The 27,225-nt window shown below is 48.8% G+C and overlaps 1 protein-coding gene across 3 annotated transcripts in view; it reads left to right on the top strand.

The window, feature by feature from the left end:
• Nucleotides 1-26,436, top strand: part of ppp1r16b (protein phosphatase 1, regulatory subunit 16B) — a 50,407-nt gene extending 23,971 nt beyond the window's left edge. For all 3 annotated transcript variants that reach the window (XM_029152223.3, XM_055509353.1, XM_029152224.3), the window contains exons 3-11: nt 10,350-10,420; nt 15,821-15,966; nt 16,798-16,901; nt 20,352-20,476; nt 22,714-22,839; nt 22,941-23,016; nt 23,118-23,247; nt 23,350-23,497; nt 24,169-26,436. In XM_029152223.3, coding sequence (XP_029008056.1) covers nt 10,350-10,420; nt 15,821-15,966; nt 16,798-16,901; nt 20,352-20,476; nt 22,714-22,839; nt 22,941-23,016; nt 23,118-23,247; nt 23,350-23,497; nt 24,169-24,600 — 1,358 coding nt within the window. In that variant the 3' untranslated portion in view covers nt 24,601-26,436. The remainder of the gene's footprint in view (nt 1-10,349; nt 10,421-15,820; nt 15,967-16,797; nt 16,902-20,351; nt 20,477-22,713; nt 22,840-22,940; nt 23,017-23,117; nt 23,248-23,349; nt 23,498-24,168) is intronic.
• The last annotated feature ends 789 nt before the right edge of the window (nt 26,437-27,225 follow it).

Below are 27,225 nucleotides of genomic sequence, written 5' to 3'. Positions count from 1 at the left end.
CCTTAACTTGGTCGACAGAGACAGGAACTGGAACGACCTCAACTGGGCCGACAGAGACAGGAACTGGAACGACCTCAACTTGGCCGACAGGGACAGGAACTGGAACGACCTCAACTTGGCCGACAGGGACAGGAACTGGAACGACCTCAACTTGGCCGACAGGGACAGGAACTGGAACGACCTCAACTTGGTCGACAGGGACAGGAACGACCTCAACTTGGCCGACAGGGACTGGAACGACCTCAACTTGGCCGACAGGAACAGGAACGGCATCTACTTGGCCGACAGGAACAGGAACGGCATCTACTTGGCCGACAGGAACAGGAACGGCATCTACTTGGCCGACAGGAACAGGAACTGGAACGGCATCTACTTGGCCGACAGGAACAGGAACTGGAACGGCATCTACTTGGCCGACAGGAACAGGAACTGGAACGGCATCTACTTGGCCGACAGGAACAGGAACTGGAACGGCCGCAACATGGCCGACAGGGACAGGAACTGGAACGAGCTCAACTGGGCCGACAGGGACAGGAACTGGAATGACCTCAACTGGGCCGACAGGGACAGGAACTGGAATGACCTCAACTTGGCCGACAGGGACAGGAACTGGAACGACCTCAACTTGGTCGACAGAGACAGGAACTGGAACGACCTCAACTGGGCCGACAGAGACAGGAACTGGAACGACCTCAACTTGGCCGACAGGGACAGGAACTGGAACGACCTCAACTTGGCCGACAGGGACAGGAACTGGAACGACCTCAACTTGGCCGACAGGGACAGGAACTGGAACGACCTCAACTTGGTCGACAGGGACAGGAACGACCTCAACTTGGCCGACAGGGACTGGAACGACCTCAACTTGGCCGACAGGGACAGGAACGGCATCTACTTGGCCGACAGGAACAGGAACTGGAACGGCATCTACTTGGCCGACAGGAACAGGAACTGGAACGGCATCTACTTGGCCGACAGGAACAGGAACTGGAACGGCATCTACTTGGCCGACAGGAACAGGAACTGGAACGGCCGCAACATGGCCGACAGGGACAGGGACTGGAACGGCCGCAACATGGCCGACAGGGACTGGAACGGCCGCAACATGGCCGACAGGGACTGGAACGGCCGCAACATGGCCGACAGGGACTGGAACGGCCGCAACATGGCCGACAGGGACTGGAACGGCCGCAACATGGCCGACAGGGACTGGAACGGCCGCAACATGGCCGACAGGGACTGGAACGGCCGCAACATGGCCGACAGGGACTGGAACGGCGTCCCCTCCGGAGCTGGCATGACAGCTTACAGCTGCCGAGCTCGACGGGGGAGACGTCGGGCCTGATTGGGTGGGACTAACAGTCGTCAGACGGACGGTGCCCTCTGACTGGGACAAGGACTGAGCGTGACTGGGCTGAACTGGGATCTGGACTGGGCTCGACTGGACTGGGGCCTGGAGACGACAGGGCTGCACCGGGGCATGAGCATGGCGAGGTTGAACTGACTGAGAGGTGGGGCATGAAGCGGCCGCTGGCTGCAGGCCCGGGAGTTGCAGGGCCTCACGCAGGACAGGCTCCCTCAGGACGAGAGCGGCTGCTTCCATGAACAGTTGTTCTCTCGCGCCCTGGTCTGCTGCCGAATCGGCGGTGTTCATGAGGTGGGCGAAGAGAAACGCAACTGGAGGAGAGCAGAGGAGGTGGACCCGTCGGGCGACGCTGTCTGGGATGCCTGTTATCAGAGGGACACAGTCAGTCAGAGAATCAAGGGGCTCCTCTGTCGGAGAAGGAGACGGCTCGGTCCCCATGACCGAGACCGCGGGACCCGGAATCCTGGAACCGCGCCGCCGCCGTCGCCGTCCGGAGCAGCTGCGACTGTCCGTCGTTTGAGGCGCTGGGAGCGGTGTGGACCGGACCTCTGTACCGGGACCCGCATGGTGAAACGGGACCGCGGCGTCTGGAGCTTGGGTTGGAGACTGGGGAAAACACGACTGAACTGGGGTCTGGGCAACACACGGCTGAACTGGGGTCTGGGTAACACACGGCTGAACTGGGGTCTGGGCAACACACGGCTGAACTGGGGTCTGGGCAACACACGGCTGAACTGGGGTCTGGGCAACACACGGCTGAACTGGGGTCTGGGCAACACACGCCTGAGCTGGAGACTGAGCAGCGCGCGGCTGAACCGGAGACTGAGCAGCGCGCGGCTGAACCGGAGACTGAGCAGCGCGCGGCTGAACCGGAGACTGAGCAGCGCGCGGCTGAACCGGAGACTGAGCAGCGCGCGGCTGAACCGGAGACTGAGCAGCGCGCGGCTGAACTGGAGGCTGAGCAGCGCGCGGCTGAACTGGAGGCTGAGCAGCGCGCGGCTGAACTGGAGACTGAGCAGCGTGCGGCTGAACTGGAGACTGAGCAGCGCGCGGCTGAACTGGAGACTGAGCAGCGCGCGGCTGAACTGGAGACTGAGCAGCGCGCGGCTGAACTGGAGACTGAGCAGCGCGCGGCTGAACTGGAGACTGGGGGCCGCGTGAGAGCAGGAAATCCTCCCAGGGAAACAACCAGGGAGCTGGGCAGGTTGGTGCAGGCACGACGATCCGACGGGGCGGAGAGGAGGAAACCGAAGCCATACTTCCGCGGGAGAGTTATATTTGCCGTAAAAACAGCAAGAGGAAAAAAAAAACAGTCACTGACCTGACCGGAGGCTAAGTGCTGGCTGGGTCCAAGTTTGGCCAGATCGTTCTGTCAGGGACTCGGGCAGACGGCGGACCCACATGCACAGCACGGAGACGATATTATAATCAACAAAAGGTTTATTCCTCAAGGCACGGTCAGACGGTCCAGGTCAACACAAAAAGGCTCGGCAAAAGTACAGGCAGGGAACAGGCAAAAACTCACGGTAAGTAGATAATCCAGGGTCGGGCAGGATACACGATGCGAACAGGAACAAAACACGAGAAACACGAACACTCAGGGAACACAGGAAACTAGGGACGCTCAACTCATACTCAACTCAACAATCTGGCAGGGAACTAAGGACACAGGTGGTGGTTAAATACAACGGGACTCGATTACTGATGACGTGCAGGTGTGAATAATGACCGGGTGAAACAAGAACAGCTGTGACGTGACATAACCCGGAAGTGAAGCTAGAACACAAAACAGAGACCGGGAGACTACCAAAATAAAACAGGAAACCACTAGACACAAGAACACAAATCATGACAATAAGTATTTTAGTAAAGCGGATGTTTCTTGTTTCTGTTCCTTGTATCTCTTTCTTAATTAGTTCTCGTCGACCCAGAGTGCACATCCTGCGTCCAGGTTGAGCGTTAGTTGTGTCTCTTTGGGGCTGCAGCATCTAACCAGCTCTGGTAAAGCAGTGTAACATACAGTTAAAGTCCTTTTAATAGCTCATCATGTGGGGGATAATTATAACACTGTGGAATGCTAATTATATCGGGGATCTCTCCTGATGTCCTACTAAAACCAATGTCATTTAGCTGCTACTTATGGACGTGCCAAGTGGCCTAGTTTCTGTGCAGCCGGCAGGAAGACACAAACGCCGCCGCGCCCGAAGAGCGTTCGCAAAATAATTATTTTCTGAAATTTGCTGCATTATTGATAAGTTTCGGGTTCTGTGGCTGCTCTGAAATTGAAGGATCTCATTTATGGGAAGTGGTGCATGTTGATGAGTGTGTTTATTATATCAGCCTTTTCCCATTTGCAGTAGATTATCAAGGAATTGAATGAAATTGGGGTCGTGGCAAAACCTAATGGTGACACAAATGAAAGGCAGGTGTATTTCCATCAGTTACCTCAGTGTTGCGAGCCCGGAGCTGTTTGGAGACACAGCAGCTCATGGAAGCGTGTCTCTTCACATAACAAGACATTTAACTGTGTGATTTCAGTGCGAAACATCCTGTTTTTTACAGCAGATACATTCTGATTCAACCCACTATAAAATGATTTTCTAAAAGCTGTTTTGACGCGCGGTGGTGTTACCTTCAAACTCATCCTCACTCCTGAATTGGTACAATATAACAGTCAGATGCTTATTAGTTTCTATGAGTTTCTATTTAACTGATGCCCTGAGAAATTAGACGTTTGAGGGATCGGGTGACGATCCTGAAAGTGGAAAATGTGCCCTCAAGTATTTAGCTTTGACTAAAACTAATCGAAAACACCTCCCAGAGCTCTTTGACCGCTGAGCGCGGTGCGTTGTTATGCGCTCCCTCACTCGGCCTTCGCTGTTTCAGGAACCAAAGTGACATCCTGAGTTATGCAACATAAACCATTCTCCCAGAGGTATCAATATTTCTGTGCGACTGCTTCGCGGCGCAGGAGAAAATTGATTTTCTTTCAGAGCCGTCTCGCTTTGCAAAGTCAACTTGATCCTCACTTCACTGGCGATTCCCTGATGTCAGCGGTCATCGGATGCGAGACACGAGCCGGCAGCCGCTTCGCTCAGAGTCCTGCTGGAAATAACAGCGGTGCTATTTACTGTAGCGAGCGCTCTCACCGAAGAAAACACTCATTTATCTGGATAGGAGGCGTTTATGTGTGCGCCGTGTTCCTACTGTATATCAGCTTGAAGTTTCCAGACCCGCTTCAAATGATGCTGCGGATCAGAGCGGCCGTGCGTGGAGCTAGCTCGGATGCGAGGCGCTCCGATTATCCCTCTGAGGTTCCTCTAACGGGAATAAATACCCTTTAATAGTGAACCACAGAAACACCCGTCGTCTGTGGAGCCACAAAGGAGAAATTCATATTTATAACCTGGGTGCAGGCAAACCGTATGATCACACCTGACCTCCCTCGCTTTGTGTTTCGCAAAGTAAAACAAGCCGGGCCCACTTTCATTTTGTTACAGGGTTTTAATGAGAGCAAACATTTGCGCTTTCGCTCGGCGACGTTACGACCTAAATAAACCTTCCGCTGAGTCGGTTCGCCTGAGATTAGATCCCGTCTCCGACACACAATCGAGCGCGCACGCACTGTCAGATAACAGGAAGGAAGGGCGGGCGGCGCTTCCTGGGCCGCTGTTTGTTGAGGTAACTTTTATCTCAGTGGGGAAGCATCTCATCCAGATCCATCTCCTCCCTTCGTGGGAATTCGAGGGAGCTGCCCAGGAAGACGTGCGTGGGATTCCTGCGCCGCTGCGCCGGCTGGTGCCGTGGTGTTGCAGATAATCGCCATGGCGACCTTCCCATGGATTGCAGACTTTCAAAGCTCTTTGTGTTTACGTTTGCCAGGAGCCGTGGGGTGGTGGTGCATCGATAGGAATCACCCTCACAGCGTTTGTCGCCAGCTCTGACTGTATCTGTCTCTGTCTCTTCTCCGGTATCTGTCTGCATAAAGTGTGGCAGCCTTGCCCTGTAGTAATAATAATAATAATAATAATAATAATAATACGCATATGCCAAAGTCATCCACAACCACCATCGTGAGACAGCTTCAGTCATTTCTGCACCGCGGCTGTTTTTATATGGATTCTGTGGAAGTTAATGACACTTGCCGTTCTGTGTCGCTTGCTCTCCTGCTGATAAATGTTCCTCCTGCTGACTGCGTGACATACGGACTCATTTTGTGCTTCCATTCTATTAGTGTGGTTTATTTTGCCAGACATTTAAATGTGTGGACTCAGGTTTTCAGGTGTTTTTATGGGTTTTAGAGAAGTTTTGGCTCCCGATGCGACAAAACAATCGATTTCCGGGCGTTTACAGGATGATGGGGGTTGTGATAAGGCTGCTTGTTCTGGAGCTTTTCAATAACATTGTAGGGTTTTAACAATGTTTGAGGTTTGGTCTGTTCTACTCTTATGTAATAAAGTCATTAACAGAACAGCGTCTTTTAAGGTTTAGTTTTTTCTTCATAGTGTTTTTGTCTTTTGTTACAACTGAGCAGTGTTTCTGCCTTTAAAGGGGAGAACGGTCTTTGATCCCTGGAGATTGTAATAACAGGTTTCCCTGTGATATGATACAACTACAGCAGCATAAACACGTTCAATATTCTTGAAAATGTGTGTGCGCTGAAGCAGACGTGATTAGATTTAGTGAGAGAACGCAGTTTGTTCATGGTAAACTCTGTTTTCACATGAATAAGGACTATTTTAAGTCTGTGATTTGATTCTGCTTCACCTCCTCATCGATCGGCTCTTACTGATACCGTATAAATCTCTGTCTGGCAGGTTTCGACGTAATATGGGAGCCGATCTGCAAACAATCTTTCTCTGTCACATGTGTGTCTTCGCGTAAACACAAAGGCTCCATATAGCAACTGTATCAGCAGCAGCTACATTGATATTTATTAGCTCCCTTTATTGAACAGAGTTTGCACAAACTGCTTCAGACAAGCCACCGATTGAGAACAAAAACCACACATTTCACTGGGCCTTGAAAACATCAAACAACAAACCACAGCATAAAATATGCATCAACACAGAGCAGGAAAAAACAAACAGAAGGAGTCATAAATATTAAGAGTGCACTTCAAATTGTACGTTTCACATCCAGCCATCTGCATGTTTTGACTTAAAGTTGTTTACACCTCATGAGATACTTCACTAAAGCGTCACTCACAGAAGCCGATTCACCACCGCAGAGGCATTAATTATAGTGCAGCCAGCCAAGCCTGGCTCCTGTGCTGATCTCACCCCTGTATCCAGCTTCCATCTGAGTCTGAATCATTTCCAGTGTGAGGAGCGGGCACATCTCCGGTGTCTGACTCCTGCTTCTCCGTCACCATTAGACAGCTGTCGCCTCCTGATTGATTCCCGCCTCCGACGAGGCAGTAGCGGTGTTTGTACACACGCGGTGCGTCCAGGTGAACGGGACGCCGCACGCGCAGCCGCTTCCCATGAAAGGCGGCCTGATGCACGTGCACGTGCCCCATACATGCACCAGCATATAAACAGCTGTTTAACAGTAATGAATGGCGGGGACGACCAGTGGGAGCGGTGACAGGCTACGGTTTGTTCTGTGCTGCTCTTGACTCAGTCACTGCCAACCTCTGTCTCGCCTTCAGTTATGCTCCAATCTAATTTCAGTCTGTATTGATTGAAACAGAAATTAGATTTTTGTTGTGCATTCAGAAAATTAAATTTTCTCTTTATTCAGTAATGTTTTCTAAATGACTAAAGATCATTTGCACATATTATGACTGCTTCTATTAGTTACAGTTGAACTTCTGACTCTCTTTGTTCTTTCTCCAGTAGCTCAACATGCGCGCCAGTATTTCTTTGGTATGAAGTTCTTCCACTGGGCTCTTTTTTTTGTCTGAGTCCTTAAGGCCTCTGTTGTAGGAACCAAACTAATACCACTGGTCTTTTGGAAATGTTATATTAGAAAACAACCATAAATATAATATTGGCTTCACATTCCAACCTGCTGGTGGCAAAATGTGTGTGTGTGGGGGGGGTGTGCGTGCGCGTGTGCGCGCAGAAAAACAACTCCAGTTTTTATATAATATAAGAAATTAGTCTGACAGTGCGTGCGCGCTCGATTGTGTGTCGGAGACGGGATCTAAAATGTAATATAGGGTTCAGTGCTGTTGTGTTTTCCACCCGACCATGTGCAGTTTGCTCTATGGAAACAATGCAGCGTTTGCAGGATGCAGCTGGAGTAACAATAGATCTGTTTGTGTGGACACACTGTTCTGTGATGACTTTGTTTTGACATGTTGTGTTGTGACTCTATGTACTGTAGTTCAGTTTATTATGTGTCTCTGCTGCAGGTTGACTTGGCTAAATAAATCTCCTCACGACTTTTTATAGAGGGGAGTTAATTGACTTTGGCTCCGGTATTAATCGATCAAAATGTCAAAATCTGCACGTGTTGAATCATATACAGATAAACGTGCTGCTCGGCTGCAGCTGAACTCATTTCAGCAGACGAGAGATGAAAAGCGGTGGCCGCTTTTTAAAGTCAATAAAAACCCTTCCCCCGACCTTCTCATCCCTTTTCTCATTACTCCTTGCGAGTATTTACATCCAGACTCTGAGTCATCGTTAATTTGCTTCAGTAAAAAAAGGAAGCAAGCAATCGGGACAGTGGTTTGTATCAATTATCATATTGTTAATGTAGCTGTGGGAACATGTGCTGTGATTATGTAGTAAACAAGAAAAGTGGTATCACTCGATTTACAGCTGCAAGGTTTAATTTGTGTGGAAAAGGTCAAAGTCAATAACTCTGAGCTGAGTACTACGATACATCAAGTACTGTACAAACCTATATTATGGCAAGAAATATTCAGTTGAGCGTAGGTCAGTCAAATTACTAACTCCATAACTATTATTATTATATTTCATCAATCATTATTATCTGCTTCTCGGGGTGCAGGTATCAGACGTACCTTAGCGTTCTCCGTTCAGAGTCCGACCTTTGTGCTTAAATTGCATCAAAGACCTGAGCTGAGCCGAGGAGACGGGGCTAAAGGAGGAGAAGGATGCGCTGCTGCGTCAGATGACCTGACTGTTACAATCAGCTGATCTGAGATGGTCTGGGATGAGTAGCACCAAGAGTCTGGGAAAGGCAGCCAGCAAGTACTAAACCTCTGCCCAGAGTGAGCAAAGCTACTTAAACACACAGTAAAACACAGGTTGACATTGTTGTAAATGTAAAATGTTAAACATAAGAAAGCACACACTGTAAACAAGTAACAGTGACTGGAGACCTTGTTTGTTTTTGATGCATCCTCCTAAATGGTTTCATTTAAACACAGTTTCTAGCCAATTTAAATTTAATTATGATCTCATTAGGCAACTCAACGTGACATTTTGAAGGGCCCCCGAAGAGTGTGCAACACAAAAACACCTCTGTGTTTAATTACAAGGAAATCACGGAGGATTCAGCTCACGCCAGCTGCAAATGGGATGTTGGCACTGCAGTCCCTGTTGCACAGGGAACCGGTTGCACCGCGGCCGTGCTCGGCACCACGGGGACGGGGAGTGGCATTTATGGGATGCCGTCGGGCTGAGCTGGCCTGTGTAACCCCAGGTCCCGTTCTCTGTTACACCTTTTTCCTTTTCTTACCCCATGAACAGGATGCCGTCAGTTTCAGCGGCTCACATGTAATTTAAATACTCGCCCATACATTTTGCATATTGATTTAATTGCCCTTAGGGTTTGGGTGGTGCCTGTCCCCCTTCTGCTACGTCTTCAAACGCTTTTTAGCTTTTTGCTCGGGGTCTGCTTTTATTTTTTGCAGCGTACAGTGGAGTACTGTAGATTCACGTGAACCTGTTTTTTCCCCGACCAAGCTCCACTGTGGCAATCATGTTATTTCCCATCACCAAACATTGTCTGAATTTCTACGGCTGCAGCCGCAAAGCTCATCCAGTAGCTTAAAGGATTAGTTCAGGATTTTTTAAGCCAGTTTTAATACAAAATTGAGATGTCCCTGTGAGGTTGACAATGTGCCGCAATGCAGCATTGTCTACAGCTAGAGACTTTTTTTGTTATAACATAGTAAATATTTTATGATGATACTGGAAGTCATTTGCCATTAACGGTTGCATTTATCTCTGCTTTGGCAGAAGAACGTGTTCTTTAGAATAATACTTCACGTGCACACGCGCTTCCGTCTAAAGGACAGCTGAGATAATAGTCAAATCTTCCTCATCTCTCCTGCGCTGAGCTGCTTTATCTTCTCAGCATAATAAAGGCGGATGACAACTCTGCCAGAGCTCGGGATGATAATGACGTGGAGCAGAACGGCGTGTGCCGTCACCGCTTCCTGCTCACAGCAGCAGGGTTAGCGGTTTTAGCAGCATCAGGCATCTGTCCAGTGCCCAGTCTGTGAGCGCCAGGGGCTCTCTGCGTATTAAGATCCGGGTGGAGGGGGGTTTATCTGTTTGGACCACGAGGCAGACAAATGGTGTAATCCCGAGCATCATTACATCATCCCTTTATCACCAGCCTGGCCCACCTCAGCTCACCCCTCACCTGTCATTCATCCATATTCCCAAGGTCAGTTAGGTAACGGATGATTTGAGAGCTTGAAGCTGCGTCACGTGCGTCCTATGTGATTAATGGATTTCGGATTGATTGGCGATGAGACTGGGCAGGAGGTTAAAGGTGAGGTGCAGCGGGCTGCACGAGCAATTAAATACAGCGCGCATTCTCTTAATCTTCTCATGCTGCAGCCAGAAAATCTCGTGCTTTGCTAAATACCGAGAGTAAGTGAACAGTCGTATCAACAAGTTTTCAATCCTGAATCGCAAAGTGGTTTTACATTAATCCAAGTGCAGCGAGGCCTCTGAAATTGCTGTGATTGGAAGAAAGAAAATGCTACTGTTAAAGCAAAGTGTCAGAAAATCCCCCTTTTATTTAGTCTGTTTCTTTTTCTTACCACCAGTTCGATACCTGCTGAAGAACAATGTGAGTCCAGACCTGTGCAACGAAGACGGTCTCACTGCTCTGCATCAGGTAAGAGAGTCTGTGTTTGTCTCTGTGACTCCGCTGTGTCTCCCAGACACCTTCCTAAGAAATAAAGACTTTCCCTTGAAGCTCAGATGCTAGTGATTAGACAATATGCATAGGACTGTACATCCTTTTCACATATTCCAGTAGTTCTGCCTCTGTCTGTATCTGATTTTTAAACATGTCGGGGTATAGATTTATTTCACATAACTGTTTCAGCCTTTGTCGGAATTAAAATCCAGGTAATTTCCTGCTATTATTAGTCTGCGAAGCAAATCATTTAGGACCTTGTTCAGACTGTCTGACACTGAAGAGGACTGTGGACAATGAGTTCAGTATGAGGAAGAGGAAATTAGTCCATTTGGATGTGGGAAATTAGTAGAAGGGCTCAGGCCTCTTTTTGCTTGCTAATTAGAGCCATTACCGCCAGCCATGACAGCCCATGACTCCATCCCTGGATGTGCCCTGTTGTATTTGGTCACAGTGTAGAGGAGTAAACTTTATTACAGATTCCTCCTCCCATCTGTCTTGCTCTGTGCTTGTCGTACTGTTCGCCTCTGACAGTTTATGTTCCCTGCTCCTTCGCCTCTGTCCCCTCTTTCTCTGCAAACGCGGCGTCCATTTTCCTCCTCAGCCGCTGAAAGCCGAATATTAAGGCTCCCGCTGGGAGGCAAAGAAATGAACAGGGGGAAGAGAAAATTGAAGTCCATCAGTCACCACTGGTGTGGATGGTGTTTTAAAAGCCGCCGGCTGCCATGAGATCAGATTGACCTTTGGGCTCGGTGCGTGCGCGTAGCCGATAATCTGCTATTTGGATGGGTCGGGCTGCACGGTGCCTCCAAGACGAGACCTCCGCCTCCGAGCGAGCGAGGAGCGAGACACAATGCAGACACGGACGGAACGGTGGAGCCCGGGGAAAGAAATGGGTGTGAAATACGAGTTATCGCCAGCGAATACACAGGCACATTATATGGCAGGAGGTGATGGGAAGAAAGGGAAGCGGCGCTGATGTTTGTCTAAATGAGATGTCGCACCTGTCTGGGATGAGACTTCGATCATTTGGTGGCTTAAGAGCACACGCACCCCCGAGAAGAGGTTAATGCTTCATGAAGGCACCGCGATACCGCAGCTTGAGCTCTGATAGAAATCTATATTTTTCCTCAGATCGTTAGCGGATGATGTGTTTGCGCTGTGTCAAGCTGTGTGCAGCCAGATTCAGTTTCACAAGTGCTCCCACTTCAAGGAGTGATTGGTGGAGTTGTTGGAGGTGGCAAAGGATTGCAGGATTAGAGAGTGCCTCTCCATCCTTGTGTAATTACTTCTCCTGGCTCTGTGTGCGTTTGCAGCCGAGTAGCCGCCGTCGGCCGGACTCCGACAACTAAAATTTAAAAGAATCTTCTCCCAAACTCCTTTTCACACCTGGGCTTGTAGCCGCATCTTTACTCTACTGCTGTTCGCTTTGCACCGGCGGCGCTTGGGCTTAAAACGAAAAGGATCGATGTTGGGAAGTTCAGCTGTTGTTTTACGAGCACGCTCATCACTTATACGTTCAGTCCTGAGCCAACATAATTGCAAAAAGCTTTATATGAGGATTAATTATCCTTTTCGAATTCATAAAGAAGCAAACACAAGGCGCCACTGGGACACAGGACTCTGCACATTAAACAACACCTACAATAAATAATTATCTAAATGTTTCCACACATACATTCTGTGCTTTGTTGTTTTCCTCCGTTTTAAAGGCATAATTTTGTTTTATTCTGCTAATCGAAACCTCATAGTTTGCTGTATATACGATACAAACTGAAAAGAAATTAGACATATTTTTTTAAAAGATACAATCTTCCTAAATTTTTTAAACTTTTGTTGAATCGTCTACATTTGTTTAATTTTGTATTTTAATTTTAATTTTGACTCTGAAAAACATCCTGAGGACGAAGAAGACAACAACAGTTTAGAATCAGTGAGTCACAGATTTGTTGAAATGTCAAACAATTATTGGTCATTTACTTTAACTGTATCCATTGCAGCTTTTTTAGTTAAAATGAAGGCAGTCTGATTACAACAGGTGCAATGCTGTGTCTGAGCCTTGATCATGATACCTAAACCCAAATCTCGCATTTCAGGACTTGTGGGTGCGTCACGTCACAGCTGGTCCCTCGTTGCTGAGTTCTTGTGTTTTGCTTCAGGACATCGGCGGCTTCAAGCCCAGAACAACAACAAACAGCAGGAGACTCACTTAAAACATCTACTTCAGTGGTTCAGCCAATAAAACATTAATGCCGACATGACTGAGGCGAGCTCGCTAACCATCATCTGCAGATCTGATGATGCTGAGCTGCTGTATGAAGTCGAGGTTTTTGATCAGCCGTTCGTCTCTTCGGGCTGCGAGGGACCTGCCAGACGTCTAGTGCCGTAATTTAACCGTAACATGGAGGAAAATCTGCTCCAGTCTGGGACTTGAAGCCCTACGCAGGATGTCAGAGGCAGTCACAAGGTGGAGGAACAAAAAAGTCATACCTAAAATATTGTAATAGGAAAATGCTCCATTATTGCAGCTCCACTGAGCATTTGACCTTTGACCTCCTGCAGACTCAGCTGCAGCCTGGTCCTCGTCTTGTTTTACTTGCTTTTTAAACTCACTCAGTGGCTTTTTTTACCCGTTTAGTTAAATTCTCAGCCTTATTTCCTCGTCCTTCTGCCCCTCCGCCCGAAGCGCAGTCCTTCCCGCCCACCGATGGATCGAGCGAGACTGCGGCCGTTGTTTCCCAGCAGTTCTGGGATAATCTGGGCCTTTGTGTGTGCCACACTCCCATGCTCGTGTGAATAGATTTCATTCATTCCTCGCTTGCGTCGCTGTTTCGTTGACAGGACAGGAGGGCGGAGGTGGACGGCAGCTCCGCGGGTGGAGGCCGGCGGTTCTGCAGGCTTGTTCACGCGCCCGTCGGCTGGTGTTAAAGCCTCTCTGGCAACGTATACCTGTCAGCCCGTCCGACGGTTCCGACAAGCGCGTGTGAGCGTCAGGCTCCTCGTCTGTTTCTGAACGATATCTTTGACCTTGCCAAGTCCACGACCGGCAAGCGGAAAAACGAAATCCATTCTTTGCCCTGAGAGATCACATTAAGCGTAATGAGATGTACAATTTTCCCGCTGAATTTACACCGTGACAGCGCGTGAGTCATTCCTTCTGATTTTAGTGCCTTTGACGTCTTTAGCACCAGAAATATTTGTGCTAAATAAACTATTCTCTGTCTGGTTCCTCTGGTGTCAAGCTTCAGTCTGACTCAGTGTTCATCTGAGTAAACAGCAAACGGGCAAAGAGTAATAGGTTTCCATATTGAAGGAAGATGGTAGCAGGTTGTTATTTTTTCTAAATCTAATTGGAAATAAACATGTGGCCTATAAACGACGCTGGATTAAACGCTTTGCGCAGTGATGTAAACCAATTTGAGAATCGACAGTTTTACTAAATGCAGCGTCACGTGTCACATTACAGTAGACGACTTAGCACCAGCAGACAGAGGTATAGACAGCTGCTATTTCCTGCTAAGTGTGGTTGTCTACTATAGAGTGACTAGAGTGTGTGTGTGTGTGTGTGTGTGTGTGTGTGTGTGCGCGCGCGTGTGTGCGCGCGCGTGTGTGTGTGTGTGCGCGCGTGTGTGTGTGTGCGCGTGCGTGTGTGCGCGTGCGTGTGTGTGTGTGTGTGACTGAAAATGTTGGCAGAACAAAGAGGAAGCTCTAAGAATCTGTCTGCGTGACAGTAGCTGCTGTCAGAGCTCTTTCCACCATTTAACGTCCTCCACCAATTTAAAAGTGAGCCTGAGTAATTTAGGAGAGTGCTTGGTGTCTGGTCCAAGTTTTCAGCAGTGACTGAAGGGAGTTATGTTGATCTCAGTATTTAGAATTACTCAACACTAGAGCTGTAATAGCGCCATCTAAATATTTCTGCTCCTGCTAAAATGCCACTGGATGTGTTTGTGGGTTGTTTCCAGTGCATCAGTGTTTGTTTTCTGCGCATATCTCTCGCCTCTTATCTGCCTTCCTGCCATCTAGCCTCTGCATCAGCGCTGTAATTCCATTTCCTCCCTGCTGCTGTATATTAATTCATGGACTCCCTCACAGTCCTGTCACAGGCTCCTTATCTGAGCAGCTCTGGCAGCTGAGGCTGCAAAACTCCAGAGATTCTGAACAATTCATTTTGTTTGTTTGTTGTTCTTATATATTGTTCCGTGTGAAACATACTTCATTACTCTCATACAAAATGGCTTGAAAGCTGTGACTTTATCTAAACGATGTTCACAGGACACTTAGGAACCTTCACCACCCTCATCTGTTTTCTGATCTGTCCTCCTCTTCCATCCTGTTGCTTTCTATTCATTTGTTGCTCTCTCTGTATCGCAGTCTGACTTGCTGTGATGCAGAGATGCAGAAAACCTCCAGAGATTTCACCTCAGTTTATACTTCATGGAATTTTTTCCCTATTCCTTTTTCTGTTTTTTTTTGTTTTGCTTTTTAAAATACAAGATTTGCAGAACTTTATTCATCCCAGATGCATGTTGTTTTGTGTCCTCACAACACAAGAAGCTAAATGGTGGAATCTGTGTGTTCTGGTCAGCGGTGTCATAAACGGCAGCGGGTGGGACCAGACCAGAACACAACAGCTCTGTATGTTTGTTGTCCCAGTAAACTCACGGACGTCCACCGCCGTTTTTCTCGTGTGTTAATGATGTCGAGGTGCAGATGTGGGCGCCCAGAGCTGCCGGCCAGCTGTTCGTCATCCTGCGGCGCAGGGCCGTCACAGCAGGTTCTGTGCGTCGAGGCCGGATTAACTGTTGCTTTGTCTGAAGAGATTCTTTGTTTCTTCCTGAAAACAACAAGGCGACTTCTGTGACAGTTCCACTGAAAGACACACGACGTGAGCCACATTCACTCGCTTCACTTTACGAGCATGAGGGAAACAATGGGTCGTAGAGACTCCCCTCCGACAAGCGAGGCTTTCGTTCTGAATCTTTGACGGGCCGGACTGGAGCGACCCCTCTCTCTCGACCACCTAATCCCGTTTCCCGTCCACATTCCCCGTCTTCCCCACCCTCCGACCGCTCCCTCTTTACAGGGGAAAATACACTCTGTTCAACCACATCTGTGTCTCACTGTGGGTGGGTGTGAGCTGTTTCCAAGGCTCGTTCCTCAGTCCTCGCATGGTGCAACAGGCTTTTAAAGCCCTCCAGAGATGCACGTTGACATCCTGATGAACTTCTTGTTTGCGTGTGCTGCCGGGGACAAAGCGGTTTGTTTTCCTCCTCCTACGATGACAACGCACTCTACAGCTGCCGGGCCTCCGGCCCCCTGTCCTATTCATCATCTCCTCGTTTTCCTGTCACGGAAACTGGTCTCTCCCGTCCGCAGTGTTGCATCGATAACTACGAGGAGATGGTGAGGATCCTGCTGGAACGAGGCGCCAGCGTCAACGCCCAGGACAACGAGCTGTGGACGCCGCTCCACGCGGCCGCGACCTGCGGCCACGCAGGACTGGTGAAGATACTCGTCGCCCAGTAAGTCCAGCAAAGACACTTTTAGGACAGATTGTTCCAGGAGACTATTAAATTCCAGCAAGCGCTCATGTAGTTCAGATATTTTTAATTTAGTCTTGAGGTCAGTGTCGGCTTATAGAGGGTGGGGCCTGTACTGAACCGCCCCCAACGACTCCACTAGAACACAGCACACACCACAAATATGAAATTAACAGCCAGCCTCTGTTGTGCTGTCAGTCATTGAGATGTAAATGTTACCGCTGTCCCCAGTGGGCAACAGCGGGCAATTTGGTGGAGCCTATGAATTATTTTTTAATTCACTTCTGGGCAAGAGAAATTTTTTCCTGGTCCAAATCCAACAGAGGATCCACCCTAGAGGCAGGAATGGATGGTACTGTAATGCATCCAGCAGTAATGAGGCTCCCAAGCCCACACGAACAGCAGCGACAGGACAAAAGCTTCAACGCTGTGGAAACAAGAAGCCGGAGATGGTTTGAAGCCGTTGTGGAGAAGTGGCCCAATCCTTAACATTACATACGATAGAAAATAGGACCGAGCAACGACAATTAGATGATGTGCATGAAAAGGTAATTAAATAAAATGACCCCCTTCCACAGCAGCATGTCACACCTGCACATCTGCTAAAGAGTCAGTCATGTGATTTGTTGAGGTATAGATCAGAACTTTTTGGGGGATTTAACAGATGAAAGTCATCTTGTTACTGGGATTATTAAGAACATGGCTGCTCCTTTATAAGATCAGATTCAGCAGGCTGTGGTTTAGAATCGTTTGAAAGCGTTCCATTACCTGTAACACTGAACGACGTTCCTCTTTGCTGCTCACCTCACACAGCGGTGCAGATCTGCTGGCAGTCAACTCTGATGGCAACATGCCCTATGACCTGTGCGAAGACGACCCGACGCTGGACATCATCGAGATGGCTATGGCCAACAGAGGTACCTGAACGCAGCACTGAGGCCGCAGCTCTGTGCTGGTAATAGGGTTCCAGTTATGTACTGTCCCCGCTTTGCTCCTGACTGCTAGGTTTCACCACGATCCGTCCAGCTCTTCATGTAAATATCCCAAACTCTGAAATCTGCTAATCAGGCAGAGACCAGACGAGGATTAGTCTCTAAAACTTATCGCTGAGGGAATCTGTCTGCAGAGCGTGTGGCTCACAGGAGGATTTTACAGCTCCTCTCCGCAATTTAAATATGTTTTAAACTATTATTGTACAGTAGAAATAAATCAAACACTTTATAGTTTCAGACGATTACAAATATGGACTTGCATAAATAATTAGCAGAGGATTCCAGCTGGGCTGTGGCCTTTTGAAAGCACTTGGACTCCCACACAGTTTTGGTATAGACGCACTGAGGAACTGCGTTGCTGTACAATATATTCTGTCTGTGTGACGCTACGCACCCACAACAAAGGAGATCAGTGCTGGAGGTGGAGAGCCTCGCGCTGCTTTGACACGTCTGCATTTGGGTCGGCGCCGGCACGGAGTCAGGGGGTGACAGGCAGCATTATTTACACTCCACCTTCCTTGCAAAAGCCGCTGTTCTGTTTTACAGGAAACGATTACAACTACAGGCAAGCGTTTATGCGAACACATGGAATCAAAGCAGCAAAATATGAGGCCGCGGGGCTTTGGGCTCTATGCAAATACTGTAGTACAAATGCTCCGGCGCTGCTAAAAGATGGGTTCCAGACAGATACCGGGTGGAAACTCCCAGATGCTTCTGCTGTGAGGCGTGAAATGGTCCAGCGTGGGGGCGGGGGGCTCCCCTGTGTCACAGTGAAACGGCATAAAGGGTGCTGTGTCTAAACTGCTGGATGGAGACTACACTCCCAGCTGTGTGCTGATTTAAATTCACCTTACCTGGGCCGTCTTCAGACCCGTAGCAGGAAGTCAGGAGACTCTAGGCATGAGGCAGAAAAACCCACCTGAAGTTTGCAAGTGTACAGAACTGTACAGAGAGCACGTAGCTCCGTTCGCTGCATGTGTGCACAGGCATCCGTCAACAAGGTGGTTGAAAAATACAGAGATTTTCCATGGTTAAGGTGCCCTTCAGCAGCAGATCCCCACCGCTTCTGAGGAGCAGCTCGGCGGTAAACAGAACGAGGCTGCGTGGAGGCGGCGCTGGAGTGCATCGCCAGCGTTCAGTCGAATCGCTCTGGATAATTAAAGGTCAGAAAATTCCTGTTCTGATAAGTGCTGCATAGTAAAGAAGCGCGAGGTTATTGATAGAGTTTTAATAGTGCACATTAAGCATCGGCCTGTGCGTTGCATCCTGGATGAGAGGCAGAATTGGACGACCAGCTGCTGGCGGAGAGGGCGGGGGCTCAGGAGAAGGAAAACAGCCGAAAACAAGCTCCTGGGCTCACGATGGGGTCTCCAGAGCCGCAGAATGCAGATAGCGGTACAGTGGGTGAGAAGAATGATTATTAAGCCGATCAAAGGGAGCGCGACGCCGCTAATTGCTCCCGTAATGTTCCCCGCACTGTACTGTGGGATAAGACTCTCTCTGGAGGGATGAGCACACACTTACTCTGTCTGCCTCACACTCACTCACTCACTCACTCACTCACTCACTCACTCACTCACTCACTCACTCACTCACTCACACAGACACAGTATTTCATATGCAGCAACAACGGATCTGACTCTTCCTTGATCCTCCCTGTTTAGAGTGGAGCTCATCTGTGATGCGCTGCAGTGATAAGGGGAACTGGCAGAACAGGGTGGGGAAAGCAGACGAGACCCACTACTGCTCCCGTCTTCAGTGAAATTCCAACCGTGATGGAGGTCGATTGAGGGACGCCACTTAAAATCAGACTTGATCACATTAGTGGAACCGTTTTGCAGGCGCTCTCTATGCAAATGTTTGTTTTGGATGTAGCTCATAGAAATTACGTATTTTGCGAAGCAATAATATCCTAAAATTTTATGTATGAACAGATGACTACAAAACATTATTATTGCTATTGTTTGTTGACACTTCACAGATTAAATTTCTATTATATAATTCAACAGTCACTGATGAAAATGACTGTTTTGATCAGGTTTACTGCATATTTGCCGTTTTCTTTCCCCCTGGAGCTACAATCTTGAAAATGATGTCAGTGGAATCTGGGCAAAGACATTAGTAATGATTTTTCTTGTATCACCTCTAACATGACAGCGGAGCGTGTTTGCTGCATTTGATCCTGTGTTTAATGTCTTGGGGGGTTCCTGCAGCCGTCCCTGTAGCTGGATGAGGCCTGTCAGGTTACCAGACGTGGGGCTAAGAGGAAACTCCTGATGGCTGTTAGAGGGGAGCGTTGGCTGCAGCGGACAAACAGGCCGTCATCTGTCCTGATTGAAGCACCTTGTGAAAGTGCCCGGCTGAGACTCAGAGACAAACACCGGTTTACTTCATTGCACCCTTTCCAGCGCCTCCATCACAATTACCAGCCACGGCTGGATGCCGGTAGAGCCTCGAAACAGAAGTTTGATTTCCAAATGTCACGTTGGAGACTGGAGGCTCTGATGGTTGAATAGATTTGATTCCGCTCAACTTGGCCAAATTCAGTTAATTTTAGAAAGTTGGCAGAACTAATATTCCGACAATAACGCAATCAGGTGATGTCTGAATGTATCTTTTAATGACTAATTGGTGTAAATGTTCCACATTCAAAGATATTTCAGTTTGCATCTGTAGAGTTGAAGCTTTTCTTCTCTCGATAAACCACACGCCACATACACAACCTAAGCTCACACGTTCTGTCACACACTGCAAAGTGACTGACGGGCAATCTTCATTATTGTCCGTCCGACCTTCCTTTTAAAGGAGCCGAGCTGAGAGGACAAGGTCTTCGCTGACACCTGGCAGTCACAGCATTCCCACCTGGCACCGGGGCCAAGGATTACAGGAGGAATTTAAAGTGGCTGTGACAGACAGAAGCAGCTGAGCGTCAACTGGGCCAAACGCAACAAAGCAGAGAAAATAACTCCTATATTTAAATATGTAAAATACCTGCTGCTCAGAAAATAACTGCTGATTATTATTTATTTATTTATTTTAATTCAGAACAGACCTGTTTAAATTTGGTTCTTGTCCATTTCCTGTTGTTCTATAGAAACATGTTTCTAATTTCCTTGAAACCTCCTGTTTCCTGTAACTGCTGACAGGTTTGTGTTGGGGAAACCATAAACGGTTGCTGATAGAAACCTTCAGTGTAATTTAAAAATCATGTTGCCGTCAATGCAGAAGAAGAATCTTCTCCCTCACGCGTTAAAGTTTGTTTTATCTGCAGGCGTCGCGTTGTGTCTCCGTGTGTTTCACGTGAGTAACACACAGCGGTGGCGCTGTCGGCACGCAGGTAAATAAAGCATCACCTCTGCTGTGTTTGATTGACAGGCATCACCCAGGAGATGATCAACGAGATCCGCGCGTCGACGGAGAGGCGGATGCTGGGAGACGTGGAGGTGCTGATGAGGCAGGGGGAGGAGGTCAACCAGCAGGACTCCCAGGGAGCCACGCTGGTGCGTGTCCCAGTTGTGCGAGCGCGTGCACGTACACCGGCCACCGGCCGAAGCTGTTGTCGGACGGAGTCTCGCTCCAGCTCTCGTTTGCCGTTCGCAACGCGACAGCTCCAGTCGCCTCGACGCTGCGAACGTCTCCCGGGAGAGACGAGCTAAAAACGACTCCTCCTGCTCTGTAACAGTTGGCAAGAAACACGTTACATGCATTTAATGAGAGACAAACTTCATGAAACCTTCAAAGCAGACAAAGAGACTCGTTCTAACCTCCATCAAGACGAATCAACTAAACAATTTAAATGAAACGCATTAAAAAAACTAAACTAACTAAAACTAAAGCTGTAAATTAATATAATGATGGTTTATCCTTCATCTGTGATCATGTGAAAAAAGAGTAGGCTCTGATTGGAAATACAGTTTCAAGAGAATAAGAGAATAGTTTTATACCTAGGTATAATAGTCAATTGACATTACTCCATATACATAAAAATGTATGTTATGAGAAAAAGACACAAAAGCTGTAGTTGTATTCAATAAACCCATGAAACAGACAGTTGCTGTAGGTTTACATCAAGCGAGGCTGATTTAAATGCCCCAATTTGTGTCTCAGGGACGCGTGTACATACTGCAAGACAGCGGCCACTAATACATATAAACACTGATGCATAAAAGCTGGAACCACGCACAGAGGTGCACAGCTGCACACAGACACACTCGGCTGCATGGAGGTGGTCTGTTGGACGATAGTTGCCCAGAATCCCCCCGTTAAGCTTTAAAATCTTACCGCCGTTTGTCCGATTGAGCTGCTTGTTCCCCTGCTTTACGCATCCTGTTAATCTTCACTCGAGCACGATGAAGCAAACTGGGGCATGCCTTATTAAAATCTCTGACAAAGACGAGAAGACCTCGAACTGGTAGGACGTTACATAAGTTTAATCTTTTGTTTTCAGCTGAAACGCATTGTGTCCGTCGTTGTAACGTGCGGGAACAATAATTAATTTCCCCCTTTGTGACAGTTGAGCCATTTTGTATTAATACCATAAACATACACACAAAAAACTGACGTATGAAATAATAATAATTAGGATGAAATGCACGGTACAGGGTGGATTTGTCTTCTGTCCTGCAGTTCCAACCGACTGTACACAGAACCAAATGCTCACCTTCCCTGCGTGTGTCTACTCTGAGAGGAGACGGAAACAAGAAAGAGCCTCGCCCCCAGCATGCTCTGGGCATGAGGCGGCGCACGCTGCTGGAGAGGATGCTGGGATGTGGAGAAGCTGCAATGATCTGGGGAAACTGCAAACAAAGGGGAGGTTGCAAAACAATGAAGTATAGTGCGCAATAACTTTGGTAGCTGAGGTGAATAACGTCTTCCTCCGCTGCAGTCCTGAGGTTGCCATGTTTGCTTTTGTGAAGAAGGGCTCCGGCTTCCAGCCGAGGCCCAGGGCACTGACATCAGAGCCTCCCTGGCTCCATCAGACTGCGTTCATTTGGTGAACCCATCTCAAAGAGCAGCTCGAGCGGCTGTGCATCTCTGAGCTTTCATTAACTACAATGCAACTTAGCCACCGACTGTTTGTGAGAATGAAGGTTAATGAGCTGCTAACCTCGAGCAGACATCACAGGCGCGAGCCTTTGCTCCTCACTGTTTGATACAGTTGCACCGACTTAACGATGTGCAGCTCGAGCTCTATCCCCGCGTGAGCGTCGATAATATAATATGTTTTGTGCTGTTGTTGTACAGAGACGTCCTCTTCACAAGCAGACCTCTGCTTGTTGTTTCAGGCCAAGATGCTGTTCATCCTCACTGGGTCTCAGTTACTGACAGAGCAGCCAGCCCTGTATGATAAATCATCTGGCTTCATCAACTCAAATCTGAACCTCCACTGCTGGATCTGTGTCTGCGTTACAGACTGGGCTGCCCGGAGGCATCAGGCTGCCGCAGCTCGCTTTGAAGCGCTGTCACTCTTAAAATGACAGCAGAGAGCGTTTCACACATTTGTGCAGCCTAATTTGTCAGAACGTAACTTAATAAAGTGCCCAATGACACAGGAAGCGAGTCTGCCCCTGATGTGGCCTCTGCAGGCGTTAATGTGAAGTCTTACACGGTCAGCAGCCCTGAGCGTGTCATTGTTTGGGCTGTTCAACCGTGAAGCTCCTTGCTGGAGCCCTGTGCACGGTGCACGTTTGCAGCGGAGGCCCTCACCGACCGTTGTTCCCCCTCTCGCCCCCTGTAGCTGCACATCGCGGCGGCCAACGGCTATGCGCAGGCCGCGGAGCGGCTGCTGGAGGGGGGCGCTCGCATGGACCTGAGGGACTCGGACGGGTGGCAGCCTCTCCATGCTGCGGCGTGCTGGGGTCAGGTGAGGTAAACAACACACACACACACACACACACACACACACACACACACACACACACACACACAGACCTCTGGACCAATTAGCGGCTGTTGCTGTTTCAGATGCACGTGGCAGAGCTGCTGGTGTCGCACGGAGCCAGCCTCAACGCCAAGACCTTCCTAGAGGAGACTCCCATTGGTATGTTCACACCTCGGCGCCATCGCACCCAGTGGCACCGCACGCGCGCGCTGCCCGAGCTCAGCCACGCACGCCTCACCCTGTCCTCTCCTCCCCTCAAGACCTGTGCGAGGACGAGGAGTTCCGCGCCAGCCTGCTGGATCTGAAGCACAAGCACGACATCATCATGAAGTCGCAGCTCAAGCACAAGACGTCGCTGTGCCGACGGACGTCCAGCGCCGGCAGCCGCGGGTGAGTGCCGCCACCTGCTGGCGTCTGGGGTGCAGCTGCGTTCAGCACGGTCTGGAGCCGGTTTGGGCCGGTGTGTGTGTGTGTGTGTGTGTGTGTGTGCAGGAAGGTGGTGCGGCGGGCCAGCCTGTCGGACCGACACAACCTGTGCCGCAAAGAGTACGAGACCGAGGCCATCGTCTGGAGGGGGGAGAGGGAGGAGGAGGACGAGAAGGAGAAGGAGTCTGATCAGGAGAACAACAAACTGATTGAAGTAAGTTCTAATGAAAGTGATAATGATTATAAAATAAATGCAGATTACATTTCAATTCAAGTTTATTTATATAGCGCCAAATCACAATAAGCTTATCTCAAGGCACTTCGCAAGGTACTTTATTTACATAAAGCGGCGCCTTGATGGGCTTTGCTAGGACGAGATCACTTTAACACCTTAATTTAATAGCAGCGGTAATAATGTAATTATCCTTCTCACTAGCCTAAATGTCATGTGGTGCAGGTGTGAGAGGCTTTGGCCGCCACAAACCCACAGTGGAAAAAGTGCTGCAGCACAGAAGAATGTAACACCCTCGATAAAGCGCTGCAGCTTCTTTCTTTCTTTTTTTTTTCTCGCTGTCATGCTCTAACTATGCAGCCACTGTTTGATACTGTGTCTACAGCGAGGTGAGGGCCACAGCATTTTCAGTAAACCGCAATCTGAAAGTGCTTCATGTCAAGGCAGGTTGATGGAAAATACTGAGAATTGCAGGTTCTGAGACGCCTTTTCATGTACCTGCTGCTGTCGTGCTTTACATCTCGTTTAATTTGAGTTCGACAGCACGGGAAGATCAAAGATCAAAGACTTTACATCCAACCGGCGCCGTATGTGGACGCGTGGATGAGAAGCCTGACGTTCGGGTTAAAGCGGTCCTTCTTGCCTCTCCGCAGGTCCAGCCTGATGCAGAGGTGGAGCCGGCCGACAAGCCCAAGCTGCCCGCCGTCCTCAAAGACGGCCTCGAGCCCAACGGCCTCGTCTCCACGGCGACGTCGGCGCCCCCGCAGCCGCCGCCGCCCAACGGCGCCGCCCGGGAGGAGGCGTGGCCCAGGGAGCGCGCCCAGACGCTGTCGGAGCTCAAGAAGCAGCGGGCCGCCGCCAAGCTGCTCGGCCACCCCCTGTTCAACGGGCACCTGGGCAACGGCTCCGCCGACCCGTTCGCCGACGCCAAGGCGCCCCCCGAGGACCCCCGCATGCCGCTGGTGTCCTCCAACGGCAGCGCCGTCTACTACACGCCGGCCAGCGGCGACCCGCCGCTGCTCAAGTTCAAGCAGCCGCTGGAGGAGGAGCAGCCCAAGACGCGGACCTGCTGCTGCGTGTCGTAGCCTCGGCGCCGCCGTGAGGGAGGGACGAGGGCAGGAAGAGGAAGAAGAAGAAGAAGAAGAAGAAGAAGAAGGGAGAGGATGGGGACCTGATGGACCTTCCCTTGTTCCTCCTGGTCAAACGACTCCTAAATGAACCCAGATGGAGGCAAATGTAGCAGAGGTGGGGAAAGGAAAGGAGCAGCGCCAAGGACGAGCCCGCACATAGAAGCCCAGGAGAGCAGGAAGCCATGGCTGTCTTGGTACATCTTGAAAAATCTTAATGTAGTGGTTTTTTAAAATTTTTTTAATTTTAAGTGTCTGTTTGGGGAGGGGGAGTCGAAGATCTCAAGGTACTGCAGGTTCTCAGTCCGTCACAGAACAATTAGAACCGTCACCCTGCGAAATGTGGAGCAAGAACAAGAGATGCTGCGTCTCCAGGTTAAAATGCTGCTTGCGAGCGTAAAGGGAAGGAATGCCGTGAACCAGTGTTCAAGCGTGGGGGGGTACATCAATGTGTCCTGTATACACCGCCCGCCACATCACGCCACCGGCCCTGCTTTAATTCCCCCAGTGCTCGTTCGGAAGTGACTGTTCAGTGTTTAATTTATGGAATGTGTAAAAAGTGTTCGTTTCCCTCAAGATGAGTGTATTTATTTTGTGGATGTTGTGCGGAGAGTGTGAGTGAGGACGAGAGGAGCTGGAGGACGGTCCAGCGGAGCAGCTTCTGAGGACGGGGTGACGCGAGGGGAGGGTCCACTGTCTGGTTCCTTTGGGGGTCTTTCTTCCTTCCCCCGTTCACTGTGCTTCTCTCATTAACAGGAACTGTAAATGTGATGAATTACTGTAAGGCCATATCGGTTCACTGAAGATACTCACAGACTCTGGTGCCTGCGTCTTTACTTTTGCGTGTCAGAACTTTGTCGTACTAGTGAGCCTTCGCTGACCTGCCGGGGGTCAAAACCCACCAAGTCCGGCACTAGTTCACTAACGTTGCCGCTGTGTTTCGATGAAGTGGACCAGGGCAGTTTTCCTGTTTCTAATCTTAACCGGGTTAAAGCTAAGGTTTTACTCAGTTCTCCGCTAGAAAGCAAATAAGAGAATTAAAAAATGCTGTTTAATCACTGATAATTTAAAAAGTCTTGTCTCGTTGAGTGAGTGCCAAAGAGTCTTCCACGGTTACCACACATTTAAAAGCTCGGGGGAAGGCATTCTTTGCCATATTGAGATTTGTTTAATAGCCGACCCCCTCAAACAGTATTACCCACAATGCCACTACCACGTCACTGTACAGCGTCAGATACTTGTACAGACCTTTGTAAATACGTTTTGTATTGGTATTTCCTCCCTTCCTTTGACTGTATTGACGAACTAAAGGACAATTCCACACCGTTGGACAGTCCGGCTGTCTGTGCATCCAGGCCTCATCCTCCGTGTTTCCCCCCTGCTGTTCCGTGGCCAGTGTGGTGGAATTTGTCTGTGCAATTTTATTATTATTTTTTTCCCTGCAAAGGTCTGTTTTCAGTGTCACCGTCTCGCAGGAAGTGGTTGGTTTTTCAAGTCAGTTTGAGGAACTGTCAGAGGAGTTGACGGGTGGCTGAACGTGACATAATCATAGTGAGTCTGCGGAAATTCTAGCGTTTCAGATGTGTTTAGTTAGTGGCGAAAGTCCATCAAACTGAACTGTGGATTTGAACTGTGACCTGCGTCAGCCAGGAAGGGAAAGACCAAGGCCTGCGTGTGTGCAAAAGCCTCAAGGAAAAGATTATAAAGAAGAAAACTACTGATTTTGTAATTAATGGACTATATTGATGGTTGCATTAACATATTTTGAATAAATTGTATATTTTGAGGATTTTATACAGTATTGTGTTAATTCTTTACTGCTTTTCAATGGCTTTCTCACAGGCCTGGGAAGAGATACTTGCAGTATTAGGTCTGCGTGGCTTGGGGTCAGACACATTATTAATGTTTTTTTGCATGTACGTGCAATATTTTTAAAGTAATAAAGTATTTTAGTGAATGCTAAAGGTTCAGATGCTTATGAGAAAAGCACAAAGAAGAAACTCCACATCTGAACATTTCCTGCCTTTTTATGGATTAACCTTTACCTGCTCTCCTTCTACACCTGCTTTGTCCATTTCTCTAACCCAGCTTCAGTGAGTCTCTGCTGCAGCCTGCAGAGACACTAAAAACCCGCTGACCCCAGAGCAGCTGAACCACACCAATCCAGAAAGGAGAAGGCACATCTCTGGAGGCAACTGAAGCCGGGCCAAGGCCCTGACAGCTGTGCGGCGGAGGACAGGCCTGTCACACAACAGCTCAGGGCTCAATACTGCTCCTATTTTGGGCGATTTCTTAAAGTAGACTGAGGAGTTCATTTATTTTAAACTAGACTTTTAGACCCTGTTTACGTTTCTGCCCCCATTTCATCACTGTTCTACTTTAGCAGAGAGTGTCCCGCTTTATTAACTGCTACTACATAGTATAATCTGAACAAACTGGCAAATATGTTAATTGAAAAAACCCATCCAGTTGCACAAACATGAGCCGACTTGTCAAACAGCTCTTGCTGTTAGATGAATTCATCTTTTCCTCTGAGCCTCAGCGGCACAGTCCGTTTGTATAAAGCACATAGACAGAAGAGCC

This window comes from Betta splendens, chromosome 5 (assembly GCF_900634795.4).
Source record: "Betta splendens chromosome 5, fBetSpl5.4, whole genome shotgun sequence".
Taxonomy (NCBI): Eukaryota; Metazoa; Chordata; class Actinopteri; order Anabantiformes; family Osphronemidae; genus Betta; species Betta splendens.
Note: the sequence above shows the minus strand (reverse complement) of the source record. Positions and strands in the feature narration are given on the sequence as shown.